Consider the following 17,607-nt stretch of genomic DNA (forward strand, 5'->3'; position numbering starts at 1 on the left):
CCATCATTCGGTAGCTCCTCCGGCGACGCACGATCGGGGTCCGACGGGCCGCCGTACCTCCACATCGGCCGCACCCTCTCCACCAACGGAGCGACCCAGCGGCGGTAGAGGGTGTGGAACACCCGGACCCCATCAAGGTCATGTTGCATGAGCTTCTAGAGCTCCTCCTCGATGATCTCCACCTTCTTCTTCTCCCGACGGGAAGGGCACCACAACCAACTTTCCTACCTCTCCGGCCTTCCACCGGTGAATGCTAGGAACGGTGCCTCCACCGAGTTCTTGATATAGAACCACTCCCCATGCCACCCCTGGTTGGAGTCGCAGGGGATGTACGTGGGATACGAGCCTCCCATGCTCGGTTTTCTCTGTAGGGCAAAGCCCCCCACTGGAGCGGCCTCGGGCGGATTCCCCACCGGCAAAGTTTGCCCAGAGAACAGCCGTCGGATGAAGTCCATGTGCGACTCCATCCCGAGGAAGGCCTCACAGATGATGACGAAGCTGGCGATATGCAGCACCCCCATCGGATTGAGGTGTTGCAGCTCCAGACCCCACTCATTGAGGAGCCCATGTAGGAACCAGTGTGCGGGGTATCCTAACCCATGCTCGTGGAAGGCAAGGAAGGAAACCACCTCGCCGGGCCAAGGTTGCGGAACATCCTCCCTCATGGGAGCCCTCTAGTGCACCACCTCCTTCGGCGGTAGAAACCCCTTCACGGCAAAGGCCTCTAGCACCGACTCCCTCACAGTGGATGACCTCTAGCCTGACATTTTGCTATGGGTTCACGGACGGATTTGTGAGTTCTCTCCTCTCCCTCGCTCTCCCCCTTTTCTTTTCTCTCCTAGGAACTGTCGTAGCACTCAGACGCTCTTGGCGAGAAGGAAGAAAGAAGAGACGGCAGATGAGGAATAGGCGAAGGAACAGGGCAAAAAACCCTCTCCCTTCTCTTACTTAAAGAAAAGGGCATGGCAGTTGGGGAAGGCACGACGATCAGGGAAATGTGAAATGACAGGGCAAAAAACCCTCTCCCTTCCCTATTTAATGCAGATGGGATACGATGGGACGTGCACTGACCAATGAAACGCGCGCTGCCCGACGGAACGACACCTGATCAAACGAGATGTGGCCTGGGTATGGCCCACCACTACCTCACACCAGGCATAAGAACCAAAGCACCACCACATGTAGGCAACTCTCTACCTCCCCAGGCAGGACTTGAAAAAACCCAAAACAACAGGATCTCCGCTAGGAGAAACCATTGGGCTTCCTAAGTTGATTGAATGGCTCAGGAAAACACCGAGAGATAGGTAAGGAGCAAAGGGACGCCCCATGTAGGCCATGCCGACTCCATCATGAACGATGACCATGGGTCTTGGTCGGACATTTTTGATTGGAGCTCTTCAAACCCAGTCACTCGAGTCAACAAGGTAACACTACCGACCCCCGCTATTTCTTTATAATCATTTTATACATCCATACACGCATTCATTCCATATGCCCGTGCCCCCTCGGATGATTCAAGCCCTGAATCGCTCGGGGGCTCGGGAACTAAAGCATCACACATGCGTCAAAATGCATCACAACGCTCCATGTTGCGTCACGAAGCGGCAAGTTGCCTCATTCAACATGAGCAACGACCAACCGGGGTTCAAAGGCCATCCCACGAAGGGCTCGAGGCCGCCTCATGTCAAATAGAGCTAGGGGAGGAAACATAGATGAGCCCCATGCAGCCCTCACCTAGTCTGCCCCAAAGCAGATAGGGTCATCTCAACCTTCTCGTTCGATCCTAAACCTCTCGCCAAGCCCACAGAATCTCCATCGAGTGGAGGCCAGTAGGCCACTCAGGTCAGTCTTCGGAATGACCTAGGCATCTGCTGGGTTGTAGGTAAAGGAGTAGTGGAATGTCACAAGAGGGCTATGCTGACCCCGTCATGAATGACGGACCTGGATTCCACTCGATTGTACCTGTTAGCGAGCTAATCGAGCACGTCACTCAAGCCCAAGCGATCAAGGCAAGCGACAAAGCTCAGCCCTCTGGTTGTGAGAAACCGAGGACAGGGTAACGCACATAACTCAAACCGACCCCTACCAAAGCCCAATGGGGCTCGAGGGCTCAAGACACCCAAAACACCTAGGTCTATGACCCTGAACTCGCCCCATCCCTCGGCTACGCTTCGACTGCACACCAAACACCTAGGTCCGTGACCCCGAACTCACCCCATCCCTCAGCTATGCTTTGATTGCACACCAAACACCTAGGTCTGCGACCCTAAACTCACCCCATCCCTCAGCTATGCCGTGACTGCACACCAAACGCCTGGGTCTACGACCCCAAACTCGCCCCATCAGGATCCATGACTCCGACTCGCCCGATCCCATGGTGCGCATCGACGCCAGGATCCGTGAGCTCCGTCTCGTCCGATCTCTAAACTAACTGCCTCGATCCCACGGCACGCACCGACGCCAGGATCCATGAGCTCTGCCTCGTCCGATCCCAAAACTAACCGCCTCAGCTATGCAACGACGCCTTGGTTGACGACTCTGTCTCGACTAAAAAACACGCACACATGGCCGCTAACAAAAACCCCTAGACGATTCTGCCTGAATTGCCCGGGGGCTCGGGGGATACACCCGCCGTCAAGACAAAAATCCCCCAGACGATTCTACCCGAATCACCCAAGGGCTCGAGGGCTCCTATTGGGTTCATAAACCTAGGGGCCCTCGCGGACTGGCTTCCCAACAAAGGCTCGACCCAAGCAGACAATGCGCAACTCGTAGCCTGGCCCAAGTACCTAAATGATGGGCCAAAAGGGCGATCCAATCACCTACCGGAAGGTCTGGCCGAGGAGGAACGGTGCCTGTTTCCAACTTTAGCCCACCTCTCCGACCAAAGCACTCACTTCGGTCTCTAGCCCACCTCTGGATGGCCTCTCCGACCGGAAGGCCTGGCCAAAGCACTACTTTTGACTCTAACCCGCGTCTTCAACTGGGGATGCACCAAACCCCTGCACACTGCTCTTCTCCAACTGGCGCATTCAGAGCCGACTAGGACCAACCGACTGGGGACGCCCGCTCGGTAAGGACTAGGAAATAGACGGAGAAAGTAAGGTAGGACGCACAAGTCAAACCGCAATACTTAGGACCGTACTCTGTACACCTATAGAAACCGTACTCTGTGACCTCTCTGGCATGATAGAACCCAAGCAGTGTTGTAGGCGTCAATATTTTCCCCTATAGTATTGTGGACGCCATTAACTCCCATATGGTAAGGCTCCCCCCATATGCCTCTGGGCATCGATAGTGTTGTGGGCGTTGGCATTTACTATACCTGGCAAACATGGTGAATCCCCTTACATGCCTCCGGGTATCAACAGTGTGGCAGGCGTCGACGTCTACCATACCCAAAGAAGACAACACGACCTCCCACGTGCATCTGACATACAACAGTATTGTGGGCGCCTACCATCATCCTGTACCCGTCGGCGTGGGCAACAAGGCTTAGTAGCATACATACTCTCTCCCTCTCACTTGTAAGGCCATCCCCTTCATTTATAAAAGGAGATGCGCTCTCTTCCAACAGACAGATTCATTCAGATCGATCAAGTTCACTAGTCCACAACAACAGAACCTCTAGGTTCAAACCACGAGCACACGCTCAAACACTTAGCATATAGTGGGGCTCCCTGTCACTCTCGGCTCCTCTGACCAGAGTCCGACCGGACCTCTTGTACCCCCATCTTTCTCCTTCTCGTTTGTAACCCCACTGCAAACTTCAAGCACCTAGGCTCAGGAATAAAGTCATCGACCGACTCAAACTGGACGTAGGGCACATTACCTGAACCAGTATAAACCATGTGCCATTGAGTGCTAGGCCACCTCCTGATCACAACGTACGGCAAAACTACAAATATTTACGTGTTGGTCACTTTCTACACCGACAAATGGATTCAACAAGGTCCATATAATTTGTGAAATCAGCATCCACAACCTTCTCTAAGGAAAAACATCTCACATCCTTTCTACTTTTCTTTGGATTGCTAAGAAGGTGAATTTTGAGCAAGCAACTTGTATCTGTATCCATTTTGTGTGTCCAAACAACAAAATAGGAGTTGATAAATAGGAGTAATAACCTAGAGGATCAGATGGCTCTAGAGGAAGTAAGCTAACTAGTACCCACAAATTCAGTGTACAAGCTAACAAAGGTTGTCACTGTTACTTTCCCACCTTTCTCGAAATAATTAATTAACATATTACGATTATTGTAGTTGAACTTAATAAAGAACACTTCAAAGATCACAAGATCCCAAATTAGTATTAAAAAGCATAGGAGTCTAGAATAACTCAACATGTCTACTTTGATCCAGAAATAGGGATGCTAAGATCTATGAATCTAATCCTTTACCTGACTGATTTTATATTTCCTACTTCACTACTTCCAATTAGGACTCAATGCAAAACAAAGGACAAATATTGGTCCCATCATCAGTACTAAAATAGGGAAGAAGAGGATGCCTAACCTTAAGGAGAACAAAACCAATTCAGTTCAATGAACAGAAAGAAGATGGAACTAAGACATGGCAGGTTGAGAACTGTCTCACACTTGAACTAAGAAGCTGAACCAACACAACATGTTCAGTAAAACACAACACGTACGAAATCGATGAAAGGAAGAGTCATAGTACTCACTCTTCGGTGGCAGCGGAGCCTTCTCCACAATGGGCTCCGGCATCGCAAGCCGACGTGGTGGTGATAGCGGCCACCTCCCGCACTGTTGGACGAGTCGGCCGTTGCGCCACTGGGACTGTTGCTTGGGGAGGCCGCCATGCCTAGTCCACTGCGTGGTCTGGGCGGAGCTCTGGTGGGCAAGCTCTCCCCGCCATGGCCTGCACCCTACGCTGCTGGGCGAGGCCGTCCCCCGCGCACCACTCACTACTGAGATGGGGCCAGCGCGGGCCGACGAGCCTGCCCCGCCGCTGCGTTCCCCGTCGGACCCGCACCTCGATCTGCGACCATGGGGCGAGCTTGGCTGACTGTGGGGCACCTCGAGCTAGGGGACCCACCCCGTGAGTTCCTAGGCACCAGCGGTCAGCGCCTCCTTTTCCCCATCCTCATCTCTGGCCTCCATTCTCTCTAGGGTTTGTGTCTCTTGTTTCTAGAAGAGAGGAGCGACGAGAGAAAGGAGATGGGGAGATGGACGCACGCACGAGACCGAGGACCTGCGCGCGACCAAAATAAACATGGGCATTTTGGTACTTCTAATGAAAAGCTGACATGGTCTTCCTAGTCAACTAATGGAGGGATGCCTCAAATGGACGAAAGTGCCATATATGGAAGGAATTTTTAAGTTGATGCTAGATAAGGAAGTTCAAAATTTCCAGTGCTAAATACAGAAGAGTGATTTGTTTCAGTGCTAAATAAAGAATTCTCTCTTGTTTAATTGTGGGGAAAGGCTAGTGCCCAGATGACCGGATGGGGCTAGCATCTCGACACCCACGCCACACGCCTACGCTGCTTCACGTGGGGGTCGCGCCACTCCATATCCCCGCCCGCCCCATGTCCTGCGTCGCTTGGTGTCCCGTGCTAGCTCTGTGTCCCGTGCTGCTCCGTCTCGATCTACGCCTGCACGGTATCCAACTCACGACCCCTCCACACCCACGCGCATACAGGCGAGCCCAACAGGCGGCTGCTGCTGCAGATGGGTCCCACTTCAACATGTGCAACACCAGATCTACTTTTGCAACATATAGATAAAACATTTGTAACATACGCCCAAAAACAGTTGAAATACTTGCGACATACGTCTGAAATCTTTACGAAACACCAGAAAAAACTTGAAAACCACGTGTGTAGCCATTGCAAACATTCAGATGAAACCACTTGCAACATATGTATGAAAACATTTGAAACGCTTGCATATATATGCAACATTCATATTTACTTTTGCAACATCTAGATTAAACACTTGCAACATATGTCTAAAACTAGATGAAACATTTAGAACCTACACTTAAAACATCCGTGTATAGCCATTGAAACATGTACAACATCCCGATCTACTTTTTGCAACATGGATGTGAAACACTTGCAACACACCTATGAAACATATGAAACACTTGAAACATACGCTTGCAATATGCGTTTCTAGCACAATATCACCTTGCTGCTTGGACAAATGGAGGCTCATCATTGCGGAGATCGACACCGGTGCGGAGGTCGGCGGCGGCTCATGGAGCTCGCCGATGCCCTAACGGAGGCACTGCATTGGGAGAGCACCTGCGCGAGGCTACGAGAGCAACTAGGCCTGGAGGTGGAGGTGGCAGAGGACGCTGAATCTAGAGGTGGAGGCTGGTAAGGGCGCCGCCGCCGTTGGTGAAGGGGAGAGGAAGCGCCGGTGAGGGGAGGGGCACCACCGTCGGAGGGAAGCAAGGTGCCCGCCGGTGCGCTATCACCGTGGCCGCCTGTGCGTCGCCGCAGCCGGGAGGGGGCTGGCCGCCTTGCACATCCGCTAAGGGAGAGGGAGAGAGAGAGAGAGCGTGCACGGCTGAGACGGAGAAGAAGAGAGGAAGAGAGATGGATCGAGCGCGCAATTGAGGGAGAGGGATAGAAAGAGAGCTATTATTTCTCAGCATATATATAGTAGGAACCAGTTAGCGGGCCTAGATGGGCCAGGTGGGCTCAGCCACGATTTACAGAGGCAGGCCTCATGAGAGGTCCGTCTCCGTAAATCAATTTTAGGTTTTTGACCGCCTTCATAACTCAATTTTGTGTGACTGTTAATTTTGACCGCCTCGGTAAATGAAAATTCCCGTCTCCGAAAATCCTCAAGCATTTTGCAAGGCGGTTGGATTTTGTGACCTGCCTTGATTAATGTTTGGGCGCCGCCTCGCAAAACCATTTTTGTAGCGGTTTATATTTTTAGTTAAAATTTAAAAAAATTGACCTCGAGAAGAGAGATGCATGCTTATTTTGGGATAGAGATATAGTAAGCAACTATCAAGTCCAAACATGTTTCATATTAATATATGGGTGCTCGAGTCTTACATCTTACATTTTACTAAAAAAACTCACTTTTTTATAGTGCGATGACGATGATGATCGTTTTATTTTGCTATTATATTGTATTTTATTGGCACAAAATGTTGTTTCAATAGCACCCATCTCTCGAGGTGAACTTAAGTTACAATTACTTCCCTAGAAGAGTAGTAGTATGTACTCCCTCATCATATGAAATATAAGGGATCTAGTTTTATCCTAAGTCAAATTATAGTAACTTTGACGTGCTAATGCCAGGCTTCATATCTAACCATCCAATGGCCTCTTCATGTCTGACCACTGACCAGAATCTGTCGGATAGTATCACTGCAGATGGCGACCATGCGTGCGTACTACTAATAACAGCTAGTACATCCTCATTGCCATTTGTCAAATTTGACGTGCTAATGCCAAACTATAGGATGACACATTATGATTTGACAAAAGAAAGTTATTTCATCTGACGCTTCATGGTTTCAAGAACCTAACTGTTCTGTGTCACGTCTTTTTCAAGAACCTAACTGTCTGAATCCAGGTGAACTAGAAAAAAATGTTCGCTCGCGTCAACAAAACGTAGTACATATCTCGTCACCATTTCTTCACTTTTATAAAAAAATGACCATTCCTTTTTTCTTGGGCGAGGTTACTCTGCAGATATTTTTGCCACAAACTAAACACCTAAGTTATAGCTGCCATCGACAGTGTTAAGTGGGGAATCGGCGATTACATGACTTTGATCTTCATTTATAAATGGAGTACAAAAAATAAGTAGAGTAGACAAACTAAGTTCAGTACCATCACAAATCATGTACAAATTACAAAATACATAGGAAGCCTAATCCACATGCCAATGGCACATAGACAGCGGCTTTCAATTGTGGTTGTTTTTGTGATGGTGCTTAGCGATTTTCTTCCCTTGATTCCTTACTTTCCATGAATTGGGAAGAATCTTGGACCAAAAGGTCCATGATATGTTACTTGCGGTCATTGATATCAGATGAGGTCGATCCGGCCACCCTCAACGAGTCCCTTGATGGACTTGTACCGAAGAACATACAAGTCATCGGCAACCAAATCCACAACCTCCTCTCCTCTTCAAGGAAGCAAACATCAACGTCAGCAGAGCTTGAAAGGGTGCCAAGCAAAGAGTTGGATGTGTGTTTGGGCACTCACATGTCATCTAGCTGGAATGCACCAACGTCGCTCTTGGTCTTGCAGAAGACAAAAGTGTCAAGCTGAGGCTCTGGCACTGAATGAGGCATTTGAAAACTGAATCAGATGGATGGTTGCTAGTGGCAGATTACATGAACAAACATGTCTAAAAGCACATTTGCTGCACATCTTTAGCAATATAAAATCCCAAAGCATTCAGTATTTTTTTTAGAGATATAAGAAGCATGTGAATGAATAATGCATAAATATGTCCCTGTGGTTATTATCAATGTAGAAAAGCATGCTTTAAGAGCCTTATTTACTCTTGAACCTTTGCCTAAAAGTGAAGCTAAAGGCTAGTCTAAAAAAAGGAGAAGCTAAGGACTGCTTAGCCATTGCCTTTATTCAGTACTAATCAGTGGCAGACCTTTTACAGATAGGTTGATCTCCTCAAATTTGATAAATCCATCAGAAATGCATTTGTAAGCACATAATGATCTAATACCCAAGCTGGAGGTTAGGAAGATTTTTTTTTTTTTTTTTTTTTTTTTTTTTTTTTTTTTTTTTGCCAAACCTTGAAGATAGGCTGCGATAGCATCACCTCTATGCATCCATGGAAGAGGATAATAAATTAATAATCACACTGCTAGGAGGGCAATAAATCAGCCTGATTGGTGTGGGAACGCCCAAAATTCCAAATTACTAGACAACTATCAAATTCACGGCAAGCTGGTGGGACCGTGGGAGCATGTTCATAATTTGGGGACAGAAGTCTAAGACGCGGTAGGTAACGAGAACCATCACATAAAAACTGCAAGAGGGCATCCTTGTACTAGAGCTGTGATTAAGTTGACAACTAAACTTTTGTTATGTAGGAAGTCGACTTTTGAGCACAACTAACGATCATGGTCCCCAAGGATACATGACAGGCTGCCCACTAGAAATGAATCGGCAAAAGTTTCTACCAACCATACAGGCTTACTCATGACTGAAGCTGCAGACAAGAACAGTACAGAAGTAACAGTAGCAACAAAACAAGGAACGCGGTAATTTGAGAGATCAAGCGAAGAGCATATACCCATGTCATCCTCAGTGCTGGACAACGACTGCCTGGTAACCGAGTCATACCCGTACGGGAGCTTGGACAGCACCGACTGCTCCAGATGCTTCTCCATGATCTCGGCGCAACTTGTGACAGAGCAGAGACGAGAAATTCATCCCGATCAGAACCAGGGACAATTTCACAAATTTAGCATAAACAATTGGGTCAACTGCCCCAGCCGCATGGGGGCAGCCAGAAGGTACTGTACCTCTTGGCGAAGCGGCGTTCCTGCTGCGACAGGCGGCTGAGGAGGTCGTCGGACCTGGAGATATGCATCGTGTACTTCTCGATCTGCAGCAGCCACACCAGCAGCGCGATCAGACTGGTGCAACAGTTCTTTTGGGCCACTAATTTTGGTTCAGTTTAGGCAGGGCAGCGCACGAACGAACATGGGGGGTGGGTTGTGAAGTAACCACTAACCTTCTGCAGGCGGAGGCGGAGGTAGGAGCGGAGGAGGAAGAGAGTGCGGTCGAGGTCCATCTGGTAGAGCGAGACCACCAGGTCGTCGACGCCGCTGTCAGCGAAGTCGTCGAGCGTCTCCTCCTGGAAACGACACGACACCGGGAGAGGGAACCCCGGTCAGATCCAGAGCCGCAGGAGGGGGGGTGGAGTGGGGGAACGCGATCGAGAAGAAAGACGGAGAGGGAGAAGCGTACGAGGAGCTGGATCTGCTCGCGGACGCGGGACACGAGCGGCGAGTCGAAGCGGAGGATCTCCGGCGCGGCCTTCTCGTTGCGCCACGCCCGCTTGAGCAGCTCCACGTCCGTGACCGCCGCCGCCGCCGAGTCGTCGTCGTCCCAGGAGGACATCCTCGTGTTCCCCTCGTCTCCCTCTCTCGCTGGTAGATCGGATAGCGATGCGGATGCCGACTACACGGCGGGCGGCGGCGCTGTCAATTCTGAATTCTCTGCAGGCGCGGCGGGCGCCGCTTCTGGCGGGAATTTGGGGCGCGCGCGTGGGGAAACCGCGGGAAACTCGCCTTCTCTCTTTTTATTTTTCAGCAAAACCAAAATGGGGCTTAGATTAGTTTGCTACTGGGCCTTTTTTTGGGCCTACTAGGCTGCTTGTGCAGCCGAACCCGGGCCTGTCTTCTCGACCTTTCGTTCCCCACGGTACAGTAGAACAGGGCGACCGACAGACGATTCTGTTTCCGGCGTCGATTTCGCTGGTCCCTTCGCCTCCGGTGGCCGCTTCGATGCCGGAGGAGGAGGGGGGCCGCGGAATCGACGGCCGTTGTACATACCCTCTTCTATTAGCGTTTGTTTAGTTAGGTTAGGGTTTGTGTTCTCCGCATCGAGGGTGTTGTTGATGCGGATCCCAGCTCCGTACCTGTCATACGCGGAGATGGCGTCGGTTTTAGCTTGGTCGCCATTGGTGGTGACCTCCGATGTCGTTGCTGCTGCGGATTCAAGGTACCTTTTGCTTACCCTATGCCCGGTTGGGATGGGGCGGGCCTGTTCTTCTCCCCTAGTTAGGGTTTGTTTACCAACTCGTTGAGAAATCGGGTTGGTGTCTAGTTCCCACCTTCTTTGGTGGTTTTGTTCCTCTTCGGGTTGTGTCGTTCTCCGGTGAGTCGAGGCTGCTGGTGGCCTTTGAGGCGCCAGATCCCTTGTCTCCCGGCGATGTGATGACCGGTTGCCCATCTTCTTCAGCCAAGGCGTTTAGCGAGTATACAACATGTCGGTGTTTTCGGCGTGCGGCTCTTGGTGGCATCAAAAAAAAATTGTGAAGTTCCATCGAGGTCGGCCTCAAGCTGCACTTGGCTCTTGCAAGGACCGAGCTGTAATTTTTGTTTTCTTCATGTGTGGAATGTAAACTTTAAGAAGTCTATGTAATATATATCCCCGGTTTCTAAAAAAAAAACTGAACCCGGGCCTCGTCGTCGTCGCGCGTCTTGAAGGTGGGGCCCGCAGGTCACTGTAACAATCCAGTCCTTGTGGCTCTCACCTTTGTTTGGGATCTCCCTCGAACCCCGTAGGCTGGAAATGTCGTGACCTGGGCCGGACAAAAATATCAGGCGCCGGTGGTGGTGGGCTGGTGGTCCACCGTCCACGGCGGCCGCACGCACCCACGGGCCACGGCCCACCGTGTGGGCCCCACCCTCACGAGTGGCCCCGAAAAGGCAACGACCCCCGTCCCCCTCCCGAACTCCGATTCCCGAATCTTGCTCGCGCACCACAGAAAGAAAAAGAAAAAAAAAAGAAGAAAAAGACCCAGCTCGGTCCGTCCGCACCCCCAGCTGAAATTCCCCCCTGTCGCTCGTTTTCCACCGCCGGCGGCTGGGCAAAATCGCCCGTTTTTCCCCACGCCACCGTCGCTCCACGCCGCCCCGGCGTCGCCGCCTCCACCCGTTTGCCCCCGGTAGCACCCGCTTTTATCCTCCTCCCCCTCACCCCGCGCGCGCCGCACGCCCGCGCACATCCTCTCGCGCCTCCTATCGTCGCCTCTCGCTGCAGCCGCTAGCAGGGATCGATCGATGGTGGGGGACCTGTCCCTCCTCGCCGTCGCCTCCGCCTCCCCCGTCGTCCTCCCGCCGTCCAAGGTACGCCCGCGGCTCTAGCCCCCGAACCAAAATTCCCGTGCCAGACGAATCGCATCCGAGCTGCCGTCGGTCAATTGCCTGTGCCCGTTGGTCTTTGCCCTGATGGCTTCGCGATGGCTTACCCAGTGGCAGAGGGAGGTGGCTGTTGGCCCCCCAAGGCCCCAACAAGGGAAAATTCACATTTCTGGCTCCGCCACTGGGCTTGTGCTTACCAGTTGCGTTCGATTCGCGCTGTGGCCTTTCGGATGATTGTTTTTGCTCGCTGTGGCTTACGGACTTGCGTTGTCACGGTGAACAGGAGCTCCATGGCGTGCTTCCTCTCCAGGGGAAGAGGCCGCAGGACGCCAGCGTGCAGCTCTGCGCGCCGCTGCAGCAGCATCCGCCCCACCATCAAGAGGGGATGCCTTACCACCAGGGCCAGTCCATTCAGATGGTCGTGCCTGGCGCCCATCAGGGACAGGCCCTCCCTGCCGCCTACCAGGCCTTCGCGATGCCCGACACAGCCACACTCATCGACGTTCAAGGTTCATTCATTGTGAATTTGTGATCTACCTATTGTTGTAGCGGCTGCTGGCTTCTCTTGCACACATGGTACCCGCCACTTTACTTAGGAGACTAGGACTTTCCGAATAAAGTGATGTGTGTTAGTACCTTATTATGCAAAGAAAGCTGATTTTTTGTTATATAGAAACAAAAGCTACAACACCCTGCTGAGGAACATTATGCATGGCCTCTTCCATTTTGCCAAAAAAAAGGGAGGCGTGCAGTTGGTATCGATTCTATGCATACTTAAGCTTGAACACCAACACAAGTAGGATGCTACTTTGTTCCACAATCTAGAATTTATGAGTAGAGTGTTCATGGTTATCTTTTACAGCCTCTGATGGATGACTCCAATCATCTCATATCTCATGTTAATGTCTTTGGAACAGATTCACACCCTGACTCGGTTCAACTTAGCCGTGGGATCGCTGAGCAATGTGCAAGGCAAGAGAAACTCCTCAAGTTTCTGATGTCAGGGTCTGACGTGAAGGAACTTGATGAATCCTTGCTAGCTGAATTCACGGGGCAACAGACTCTAGCAATAAACATGGGAACTCAGCCATATATGCCGGATGATAAGTTATCAATCTCTGAATTAGTGTTGAATGAGCCCCAACACTATCTGCCAGAGAAAGAACTTGTCATCCCTGATCCTCTTCTGCACTTCGTTCAGTCCCATGGCGCTGTTCTTACTATTGATCAAAATGGCCGGGTCCTATTCGCTGGCAATGGTGATGAGATGATAGACTTGCTCTCAGTTTTCCTGGAGTTCAACATGTCTAAACGAGAAACAGGTGGCTGTAAGGCTGCATTTCTTGTTCCATACTTTGAGAGGTAATACTGCAAAACATGATTACTGAATGTTTATCTCTGAACTGCTATTTAGTGGTTGCCTAATTACTTAAGTGCACATAATGTCAGTAAGATTGCAAATGCAAATCATTCTATGTGACTTTGCTTCTGATATGTGGAAGGAATTATTTTTCTGTTAAGTATTGTGTTGGAACTATTAACTCGCTGCGGCTTGCCCATTAATTTCCTTGAATCAGGTAGCTGAGAGTGGATTAATATGATATAATGATGCATGGTATATCCATTATCTTCCAAGAACCCATGGATGAACTAGTACAGAACTAGATCTTCTTGCATGTTGAACAGGCAAGAAGCATTAATAATAGCAATGCATAGCTACAACAACAACAACATAGCCTTTCAGTCCCAAGCAAGTTGAGGTAGGCTAGAGTTGAAACCCACCAAAAGCCCCTAGTCACGGTTCAGGCACTTCAAAAGCTGCTTTCCAAGCACTCCTATTCAAACATAGATCTCTAGGTATATCCCAAGCTTTCAAATCTCTTTTTATTGCCTCCCTCCATGTCAATTTCGGTCTTCCTCTACCTCTCCTCATATTATGAGCTTGGTTTAGGACTCCACAGTGCACTGGTGCCTCTGGAGGTCTTTTTTGGACATGGCCACACCACCTCAACCGATGTTGGACAAGCTTTTCTTCAATTGGTGCTACCTCTAGGCGATCACGTATACCATCGTTTAGAACTCGGTCCATTCTTGTGTGACCACAAATCTATCGCAACATACGCATTTCTGCAACACTCAGTTGTTGAACATGTCGAATCTTTGTAGGCCAACATTCTGCTCCATACATCATAGCCGGTCTAATCACCGTTCTATAAAACTTGCCTTTTAGCTTTTGTGGTCAAAGTTCAGCTAGGCGCTGGGCGGAATCTAGGCGCTGACCCTCAGCCTAGCGCCTAGGCGGGATTAATCGCGCCTAGGCGTTCCTAGGCGTTTTCCAATACATGCTTAAATTTATTAATACATACTTAAGTACTTAAAAGAAAAGAAAAAATAGAAGACCAATGGTCATGGAACAGGGAGAAAAGAGAAGAAAGGCCCATAAAAACGGCCCAACCCACCTTATCCACCGTTAAAAACGGCCCAGCGCACCTTATCCACGCCTCCTCCCACACTGCCGCCGCCCGCGCCTGTGCCCGCCCGAGCGCCTGCCGCCCGCGCAAGCCCGCGCGAGCGCCCGCCGCCGCCCGCGCCTGCGCCCGCCCGAGCGCCTGCCGCCCGCGCAAGCCCGCGCGAGCGCCCGCCGCCCGCGCACGCGCCCGCCGCCGCCCGCGCAAGCCCGCGCGAGCGCCCGCCGCCGCTCGCAACTCCTCCTCCCCCACCGACGACCTCCGCCAGGCGCTCCTCCACCACCACCGCCGCCGCCGACGAGCCGCCGCCGCCTAGGGGTCCGCCTACCCCCATAGGCGAGGCGGACACCCTCCGACTAGAGCCTAGTCGCGCCTAGTCGCGCCTAGGCGAGCGCCTAGCGGAACTATGTTTGTTGTACCCTCTTGTCACAGAGGATGCCAGAAGCTTGTCGCCACTTGATCCACCCTGCTTTGATTGTATGGCTAACGTCCGCATCAATATCTCCATCCCTCTGTAGCATCGATCCCAGATGCCAAAAGGTATCATTCTTAGGCACTACTTGACCTTCCAAACTCACATCTCTCTCCTCCTGTGCAGCTCCGCCAAAGTCGCATCTCATGTATTCGGTTTTAGTTCTGCTCAATCTAAAACCTTTAGACTCAAGGGTCTGCCGCCATAACTCTAGTTTCCTATTTACTCCCGCCTGGCTTTCGTCCACTAACACTACATCATCAGCGAACAATATACACCAAGGGATATCCCCTTGTATGTTCCTGGTAACCTCATCCATTAGCAATGCATAGCTAGGTAGTAAGAAATGTGTGGAGCGTGGAAGTCTCTTAAGCTACCCTTCAACATGGAGGATGTAGTTTCCATGCCAATGATTTGTTTATAAGTTACAAATTGATGTTCACTGTTTTAGCTGTGAACTTGTGATCTTTAAACATTATATGGTTCATTTATGTATTATTAATTGTTATTACCAGTACATTTCCAATTATCACATTTACATGACATGGTTCTTTTTGCATAAACAGGAAAAAGCGTTCTCGGGCTAACAGCCAAGTATCCAATTCAAAATTAGCAGCCACAGCAGCTGATGTGTCAAAAAGGTACTGCATTCTTTTTGCTTCCTTTTTATGTTCAGCTATATGTTACTTCATGTTGCTGCTTTGAAACATTATTAGTTATGGCATCTCCCATGCTATTTTCTCATTTCACTTATTTTAAAAGTTTTGATACTGAGTACTGCAGTGCTTTTGCCAATTGGCAGCACAGCATAGATCCTAGAGTAGTTTCTGATTCTAGTGAGAGGCAGTTAACGCGCGACCCCTTCCGCCGCCCGCCGCATCGCACCACCACCCACGGCCGCCGGCGACGCGCCACCTTGCTGCCCCGCCCACCGGGGCACTGTCCGCCCTGCACTAATCCGTCGGCTCCGTCAACCAGTCGCCGGCATGCCTCCGCCCCAACCGCCGCCTCCACCACCACAGCCAGCGGTGCTCCATCGCCCCGCCTACCTACCGCCGGGCCAGCCTACTGCCAGGGATCTAGGGTTCGGGGGAAGCAGCAATCCCTAACCCACCTCTAGCAACGGTCGGTGTCAGCGCAGGGGAGCATGGTGGTGCGAGCACGCGACCCATCGCTGGTTAGATTTTGGGTTCTAGTGGTGCGACCTTATCATTTGCAGCACAAATAGTAGTAAGCATGTTTTTAACTATCTTTATTCTGCATGTTGAAAGGCGGGCCTGGTGCAAGCGGTAGAGTCTTACCGCCTGTGACCGGAAGGTCCCGGGTTCGAGTCGCGGTCTCCTCGCATTGCACAAGTGAGGGTAAGGCTTGGCCACTGGCACCCTTCCCCAGACCCCGCACAGAGCGGGAGCTCTCTGCACTGGGTACGCCCTTTATTCTGCATGTTACAATTTAGAAAGTTTCTATGAAAATTAGTAAACACTAAGCAGAGGGCCTGTTATTATTTGAACATTCTTCAGTGGTTATGAAGTTTTGTCTTTATGCACAAGTATGTGTAATACACCATTTTGGGGCTAACCATGCATGAAAAACCTTTAATCGGAAGGCCTTCATTTAACCTTGATATGTAATGTTCAGAATGAATTATTTAAATTTACATGCAGGTGCAGGAACATTTGGACATTTAACTTTATGTTGTGCTACATTTACATTGCTGTTTCCACCTTATTAGACAATCAAGATATTAATGTGGTTTTTGTTTTAAAAAAAAACGTGCAGTGCTGACGTGAACTCAAAATCTTTGTCAAAGAAGAAACGTAAAGTGAAAAACATCAAAGAACGTGACTTGTATCAGAGAAACTACACACATGCTAGCGAAGCTATTTTATCCATCCTACTGGACAAGGACAAAAGCAGCTCGACAATCCTCTCACTGAAAAAGGCTGGTCCGGAGATCATTGAACTTTTAACGCAGTGCTCAATTGGCATAGCTGGAACTGGATTGGCTATTCTTCTGTCAGTTATGTGCAAGATGGCTACTGGCATGAGGACTCCTTTTGCTTCGGCTCGACTGCTTAGCACCAGTGTGGGATTCGGACTCTTTTGGCTATCCTGGGCTGTCAATGGATTGCGTGATACCATTGCCAGCATCTTCAGAAGCCCAAATAACATGAATATCGAGGATGATGAGGTCGCAGTGAAAATAGAGAAAAGCGTGAACGAAATTCTCTTCAGGGCATTGACTCTCTTGGCCATCACTGCACTGAAGTTTGCATGAGCAGTTATCATAATTTTTATAGGCTTGTCGACCCACTTGTGATGTATAGTTCACCTATGTGGTTCAGGAGTGTAGTATTGCTGCAGTATTGCTTCTGTAGGACCAAGTTTCTCATTGATCTTGTAGAAAATGAGCCAGTTGTAAATTGTACAGAATTTTGCAGGAAGCTCAGTGTATATTGTGAAACATGAATTTTACTTCTGTGAACATTGGATAATCTAATGCCCAGAGCTTATTTATATTTTTATCTACCTAGCTGCTGCACTGTTTTTTTTTCTTTAGTAGCTGTTTGATACCTGGTTGAATACTGACGCTGTTTTGGAACTTCAAAAAAATAATTCCATTGTACAGTATAATTTGTAGGAGGAAAAAAACAGCTGCACTATTGTTTTCTCCAAGAATGGAGTCGCTTTTTAGATCAAAGGCATTCACCCAGCTTTATTAGAAAGCGTATCGAACACCTTGATCTGGCACCGGGGATTCCAGTTTTACAATAGCAGTGCAGAAAAGCCTTAAACGAGCTCGACTAAAGAAGAACTCGACAAAAGA

The 17,607-nt window shown here is 49.9% G+C and overlaps 2 protein-coding genes across 2 annotated transcripts; one reads left to right on the forward strand and one right to left on the reverse strand.

The window, feature by feature from the left end:
* Positions 1–7,678: 7,678 nt before the first annotated feature.
* LOC136518552 (DNA replication complex GINS protein SLD5-like) lies at positions 7,679–11,033 on the reverse strand. Its single transcript, XM_066512228.1, has 6 exons — positions 9,940–11,033; positions 9,704–9,826; positions 9,492–9,574; positions 9,260–9,369; positions 8,203–8,278; positions 7,679–8,122 (listed from the first exon to the last, which is right to left on the reverse strand). The coding sequence occupies exons 1-6, from the start codon at positions 10,090–10,092 to the stop codon at positions 8,023–8,025; spliced, it is 645 nt and encodes a 214-aa protein (XP_066368325.1). The 5' UTR covers positions 10,093–11,033; the 3' UTR covers positions 7,679–8,022.
* A 485-nt stretch (positions 11,034–11,518) lies between these two features.
* Positions 11,519–17,303, forward strand: LOC136518191 (uncharacterized). Its single transcript, XM_066511851.1, has 5 exons — positions 11,519–11,825; positions 12,124–12,349; positions 12,758–13,202; positions 15,347–15,421; positions 16,560–17,303. The coding sequence occupies exons 1-5, from the start codon at positions 11,760–11,762 to the stop codon at positions 17,056–17,058; spliced, it is 1,311 nt and encodes a 436-aa protein (XP_066367948.1). The 5' UTR covers positions 11,519–11,759; the 3' UTR covers positions 17,059–17,303.
* Positions 17,304–17,607: the final 304 nt, after the last annotated feature.

This window comes from Miscanthus floridulus, chromosome 17 (genome assembly GCF_019320115.1).
Source record: "Miscanthus floridulus cultivar M001 chromosome 17, ASM1932011v1, whole genome shotgun sequence".
NCBI lineage: Eukaryota > Viridiplantae > Streptophyta > Magnoliopsida > Poales > Poaceae > Miscanthus > Miscanthus floridulus.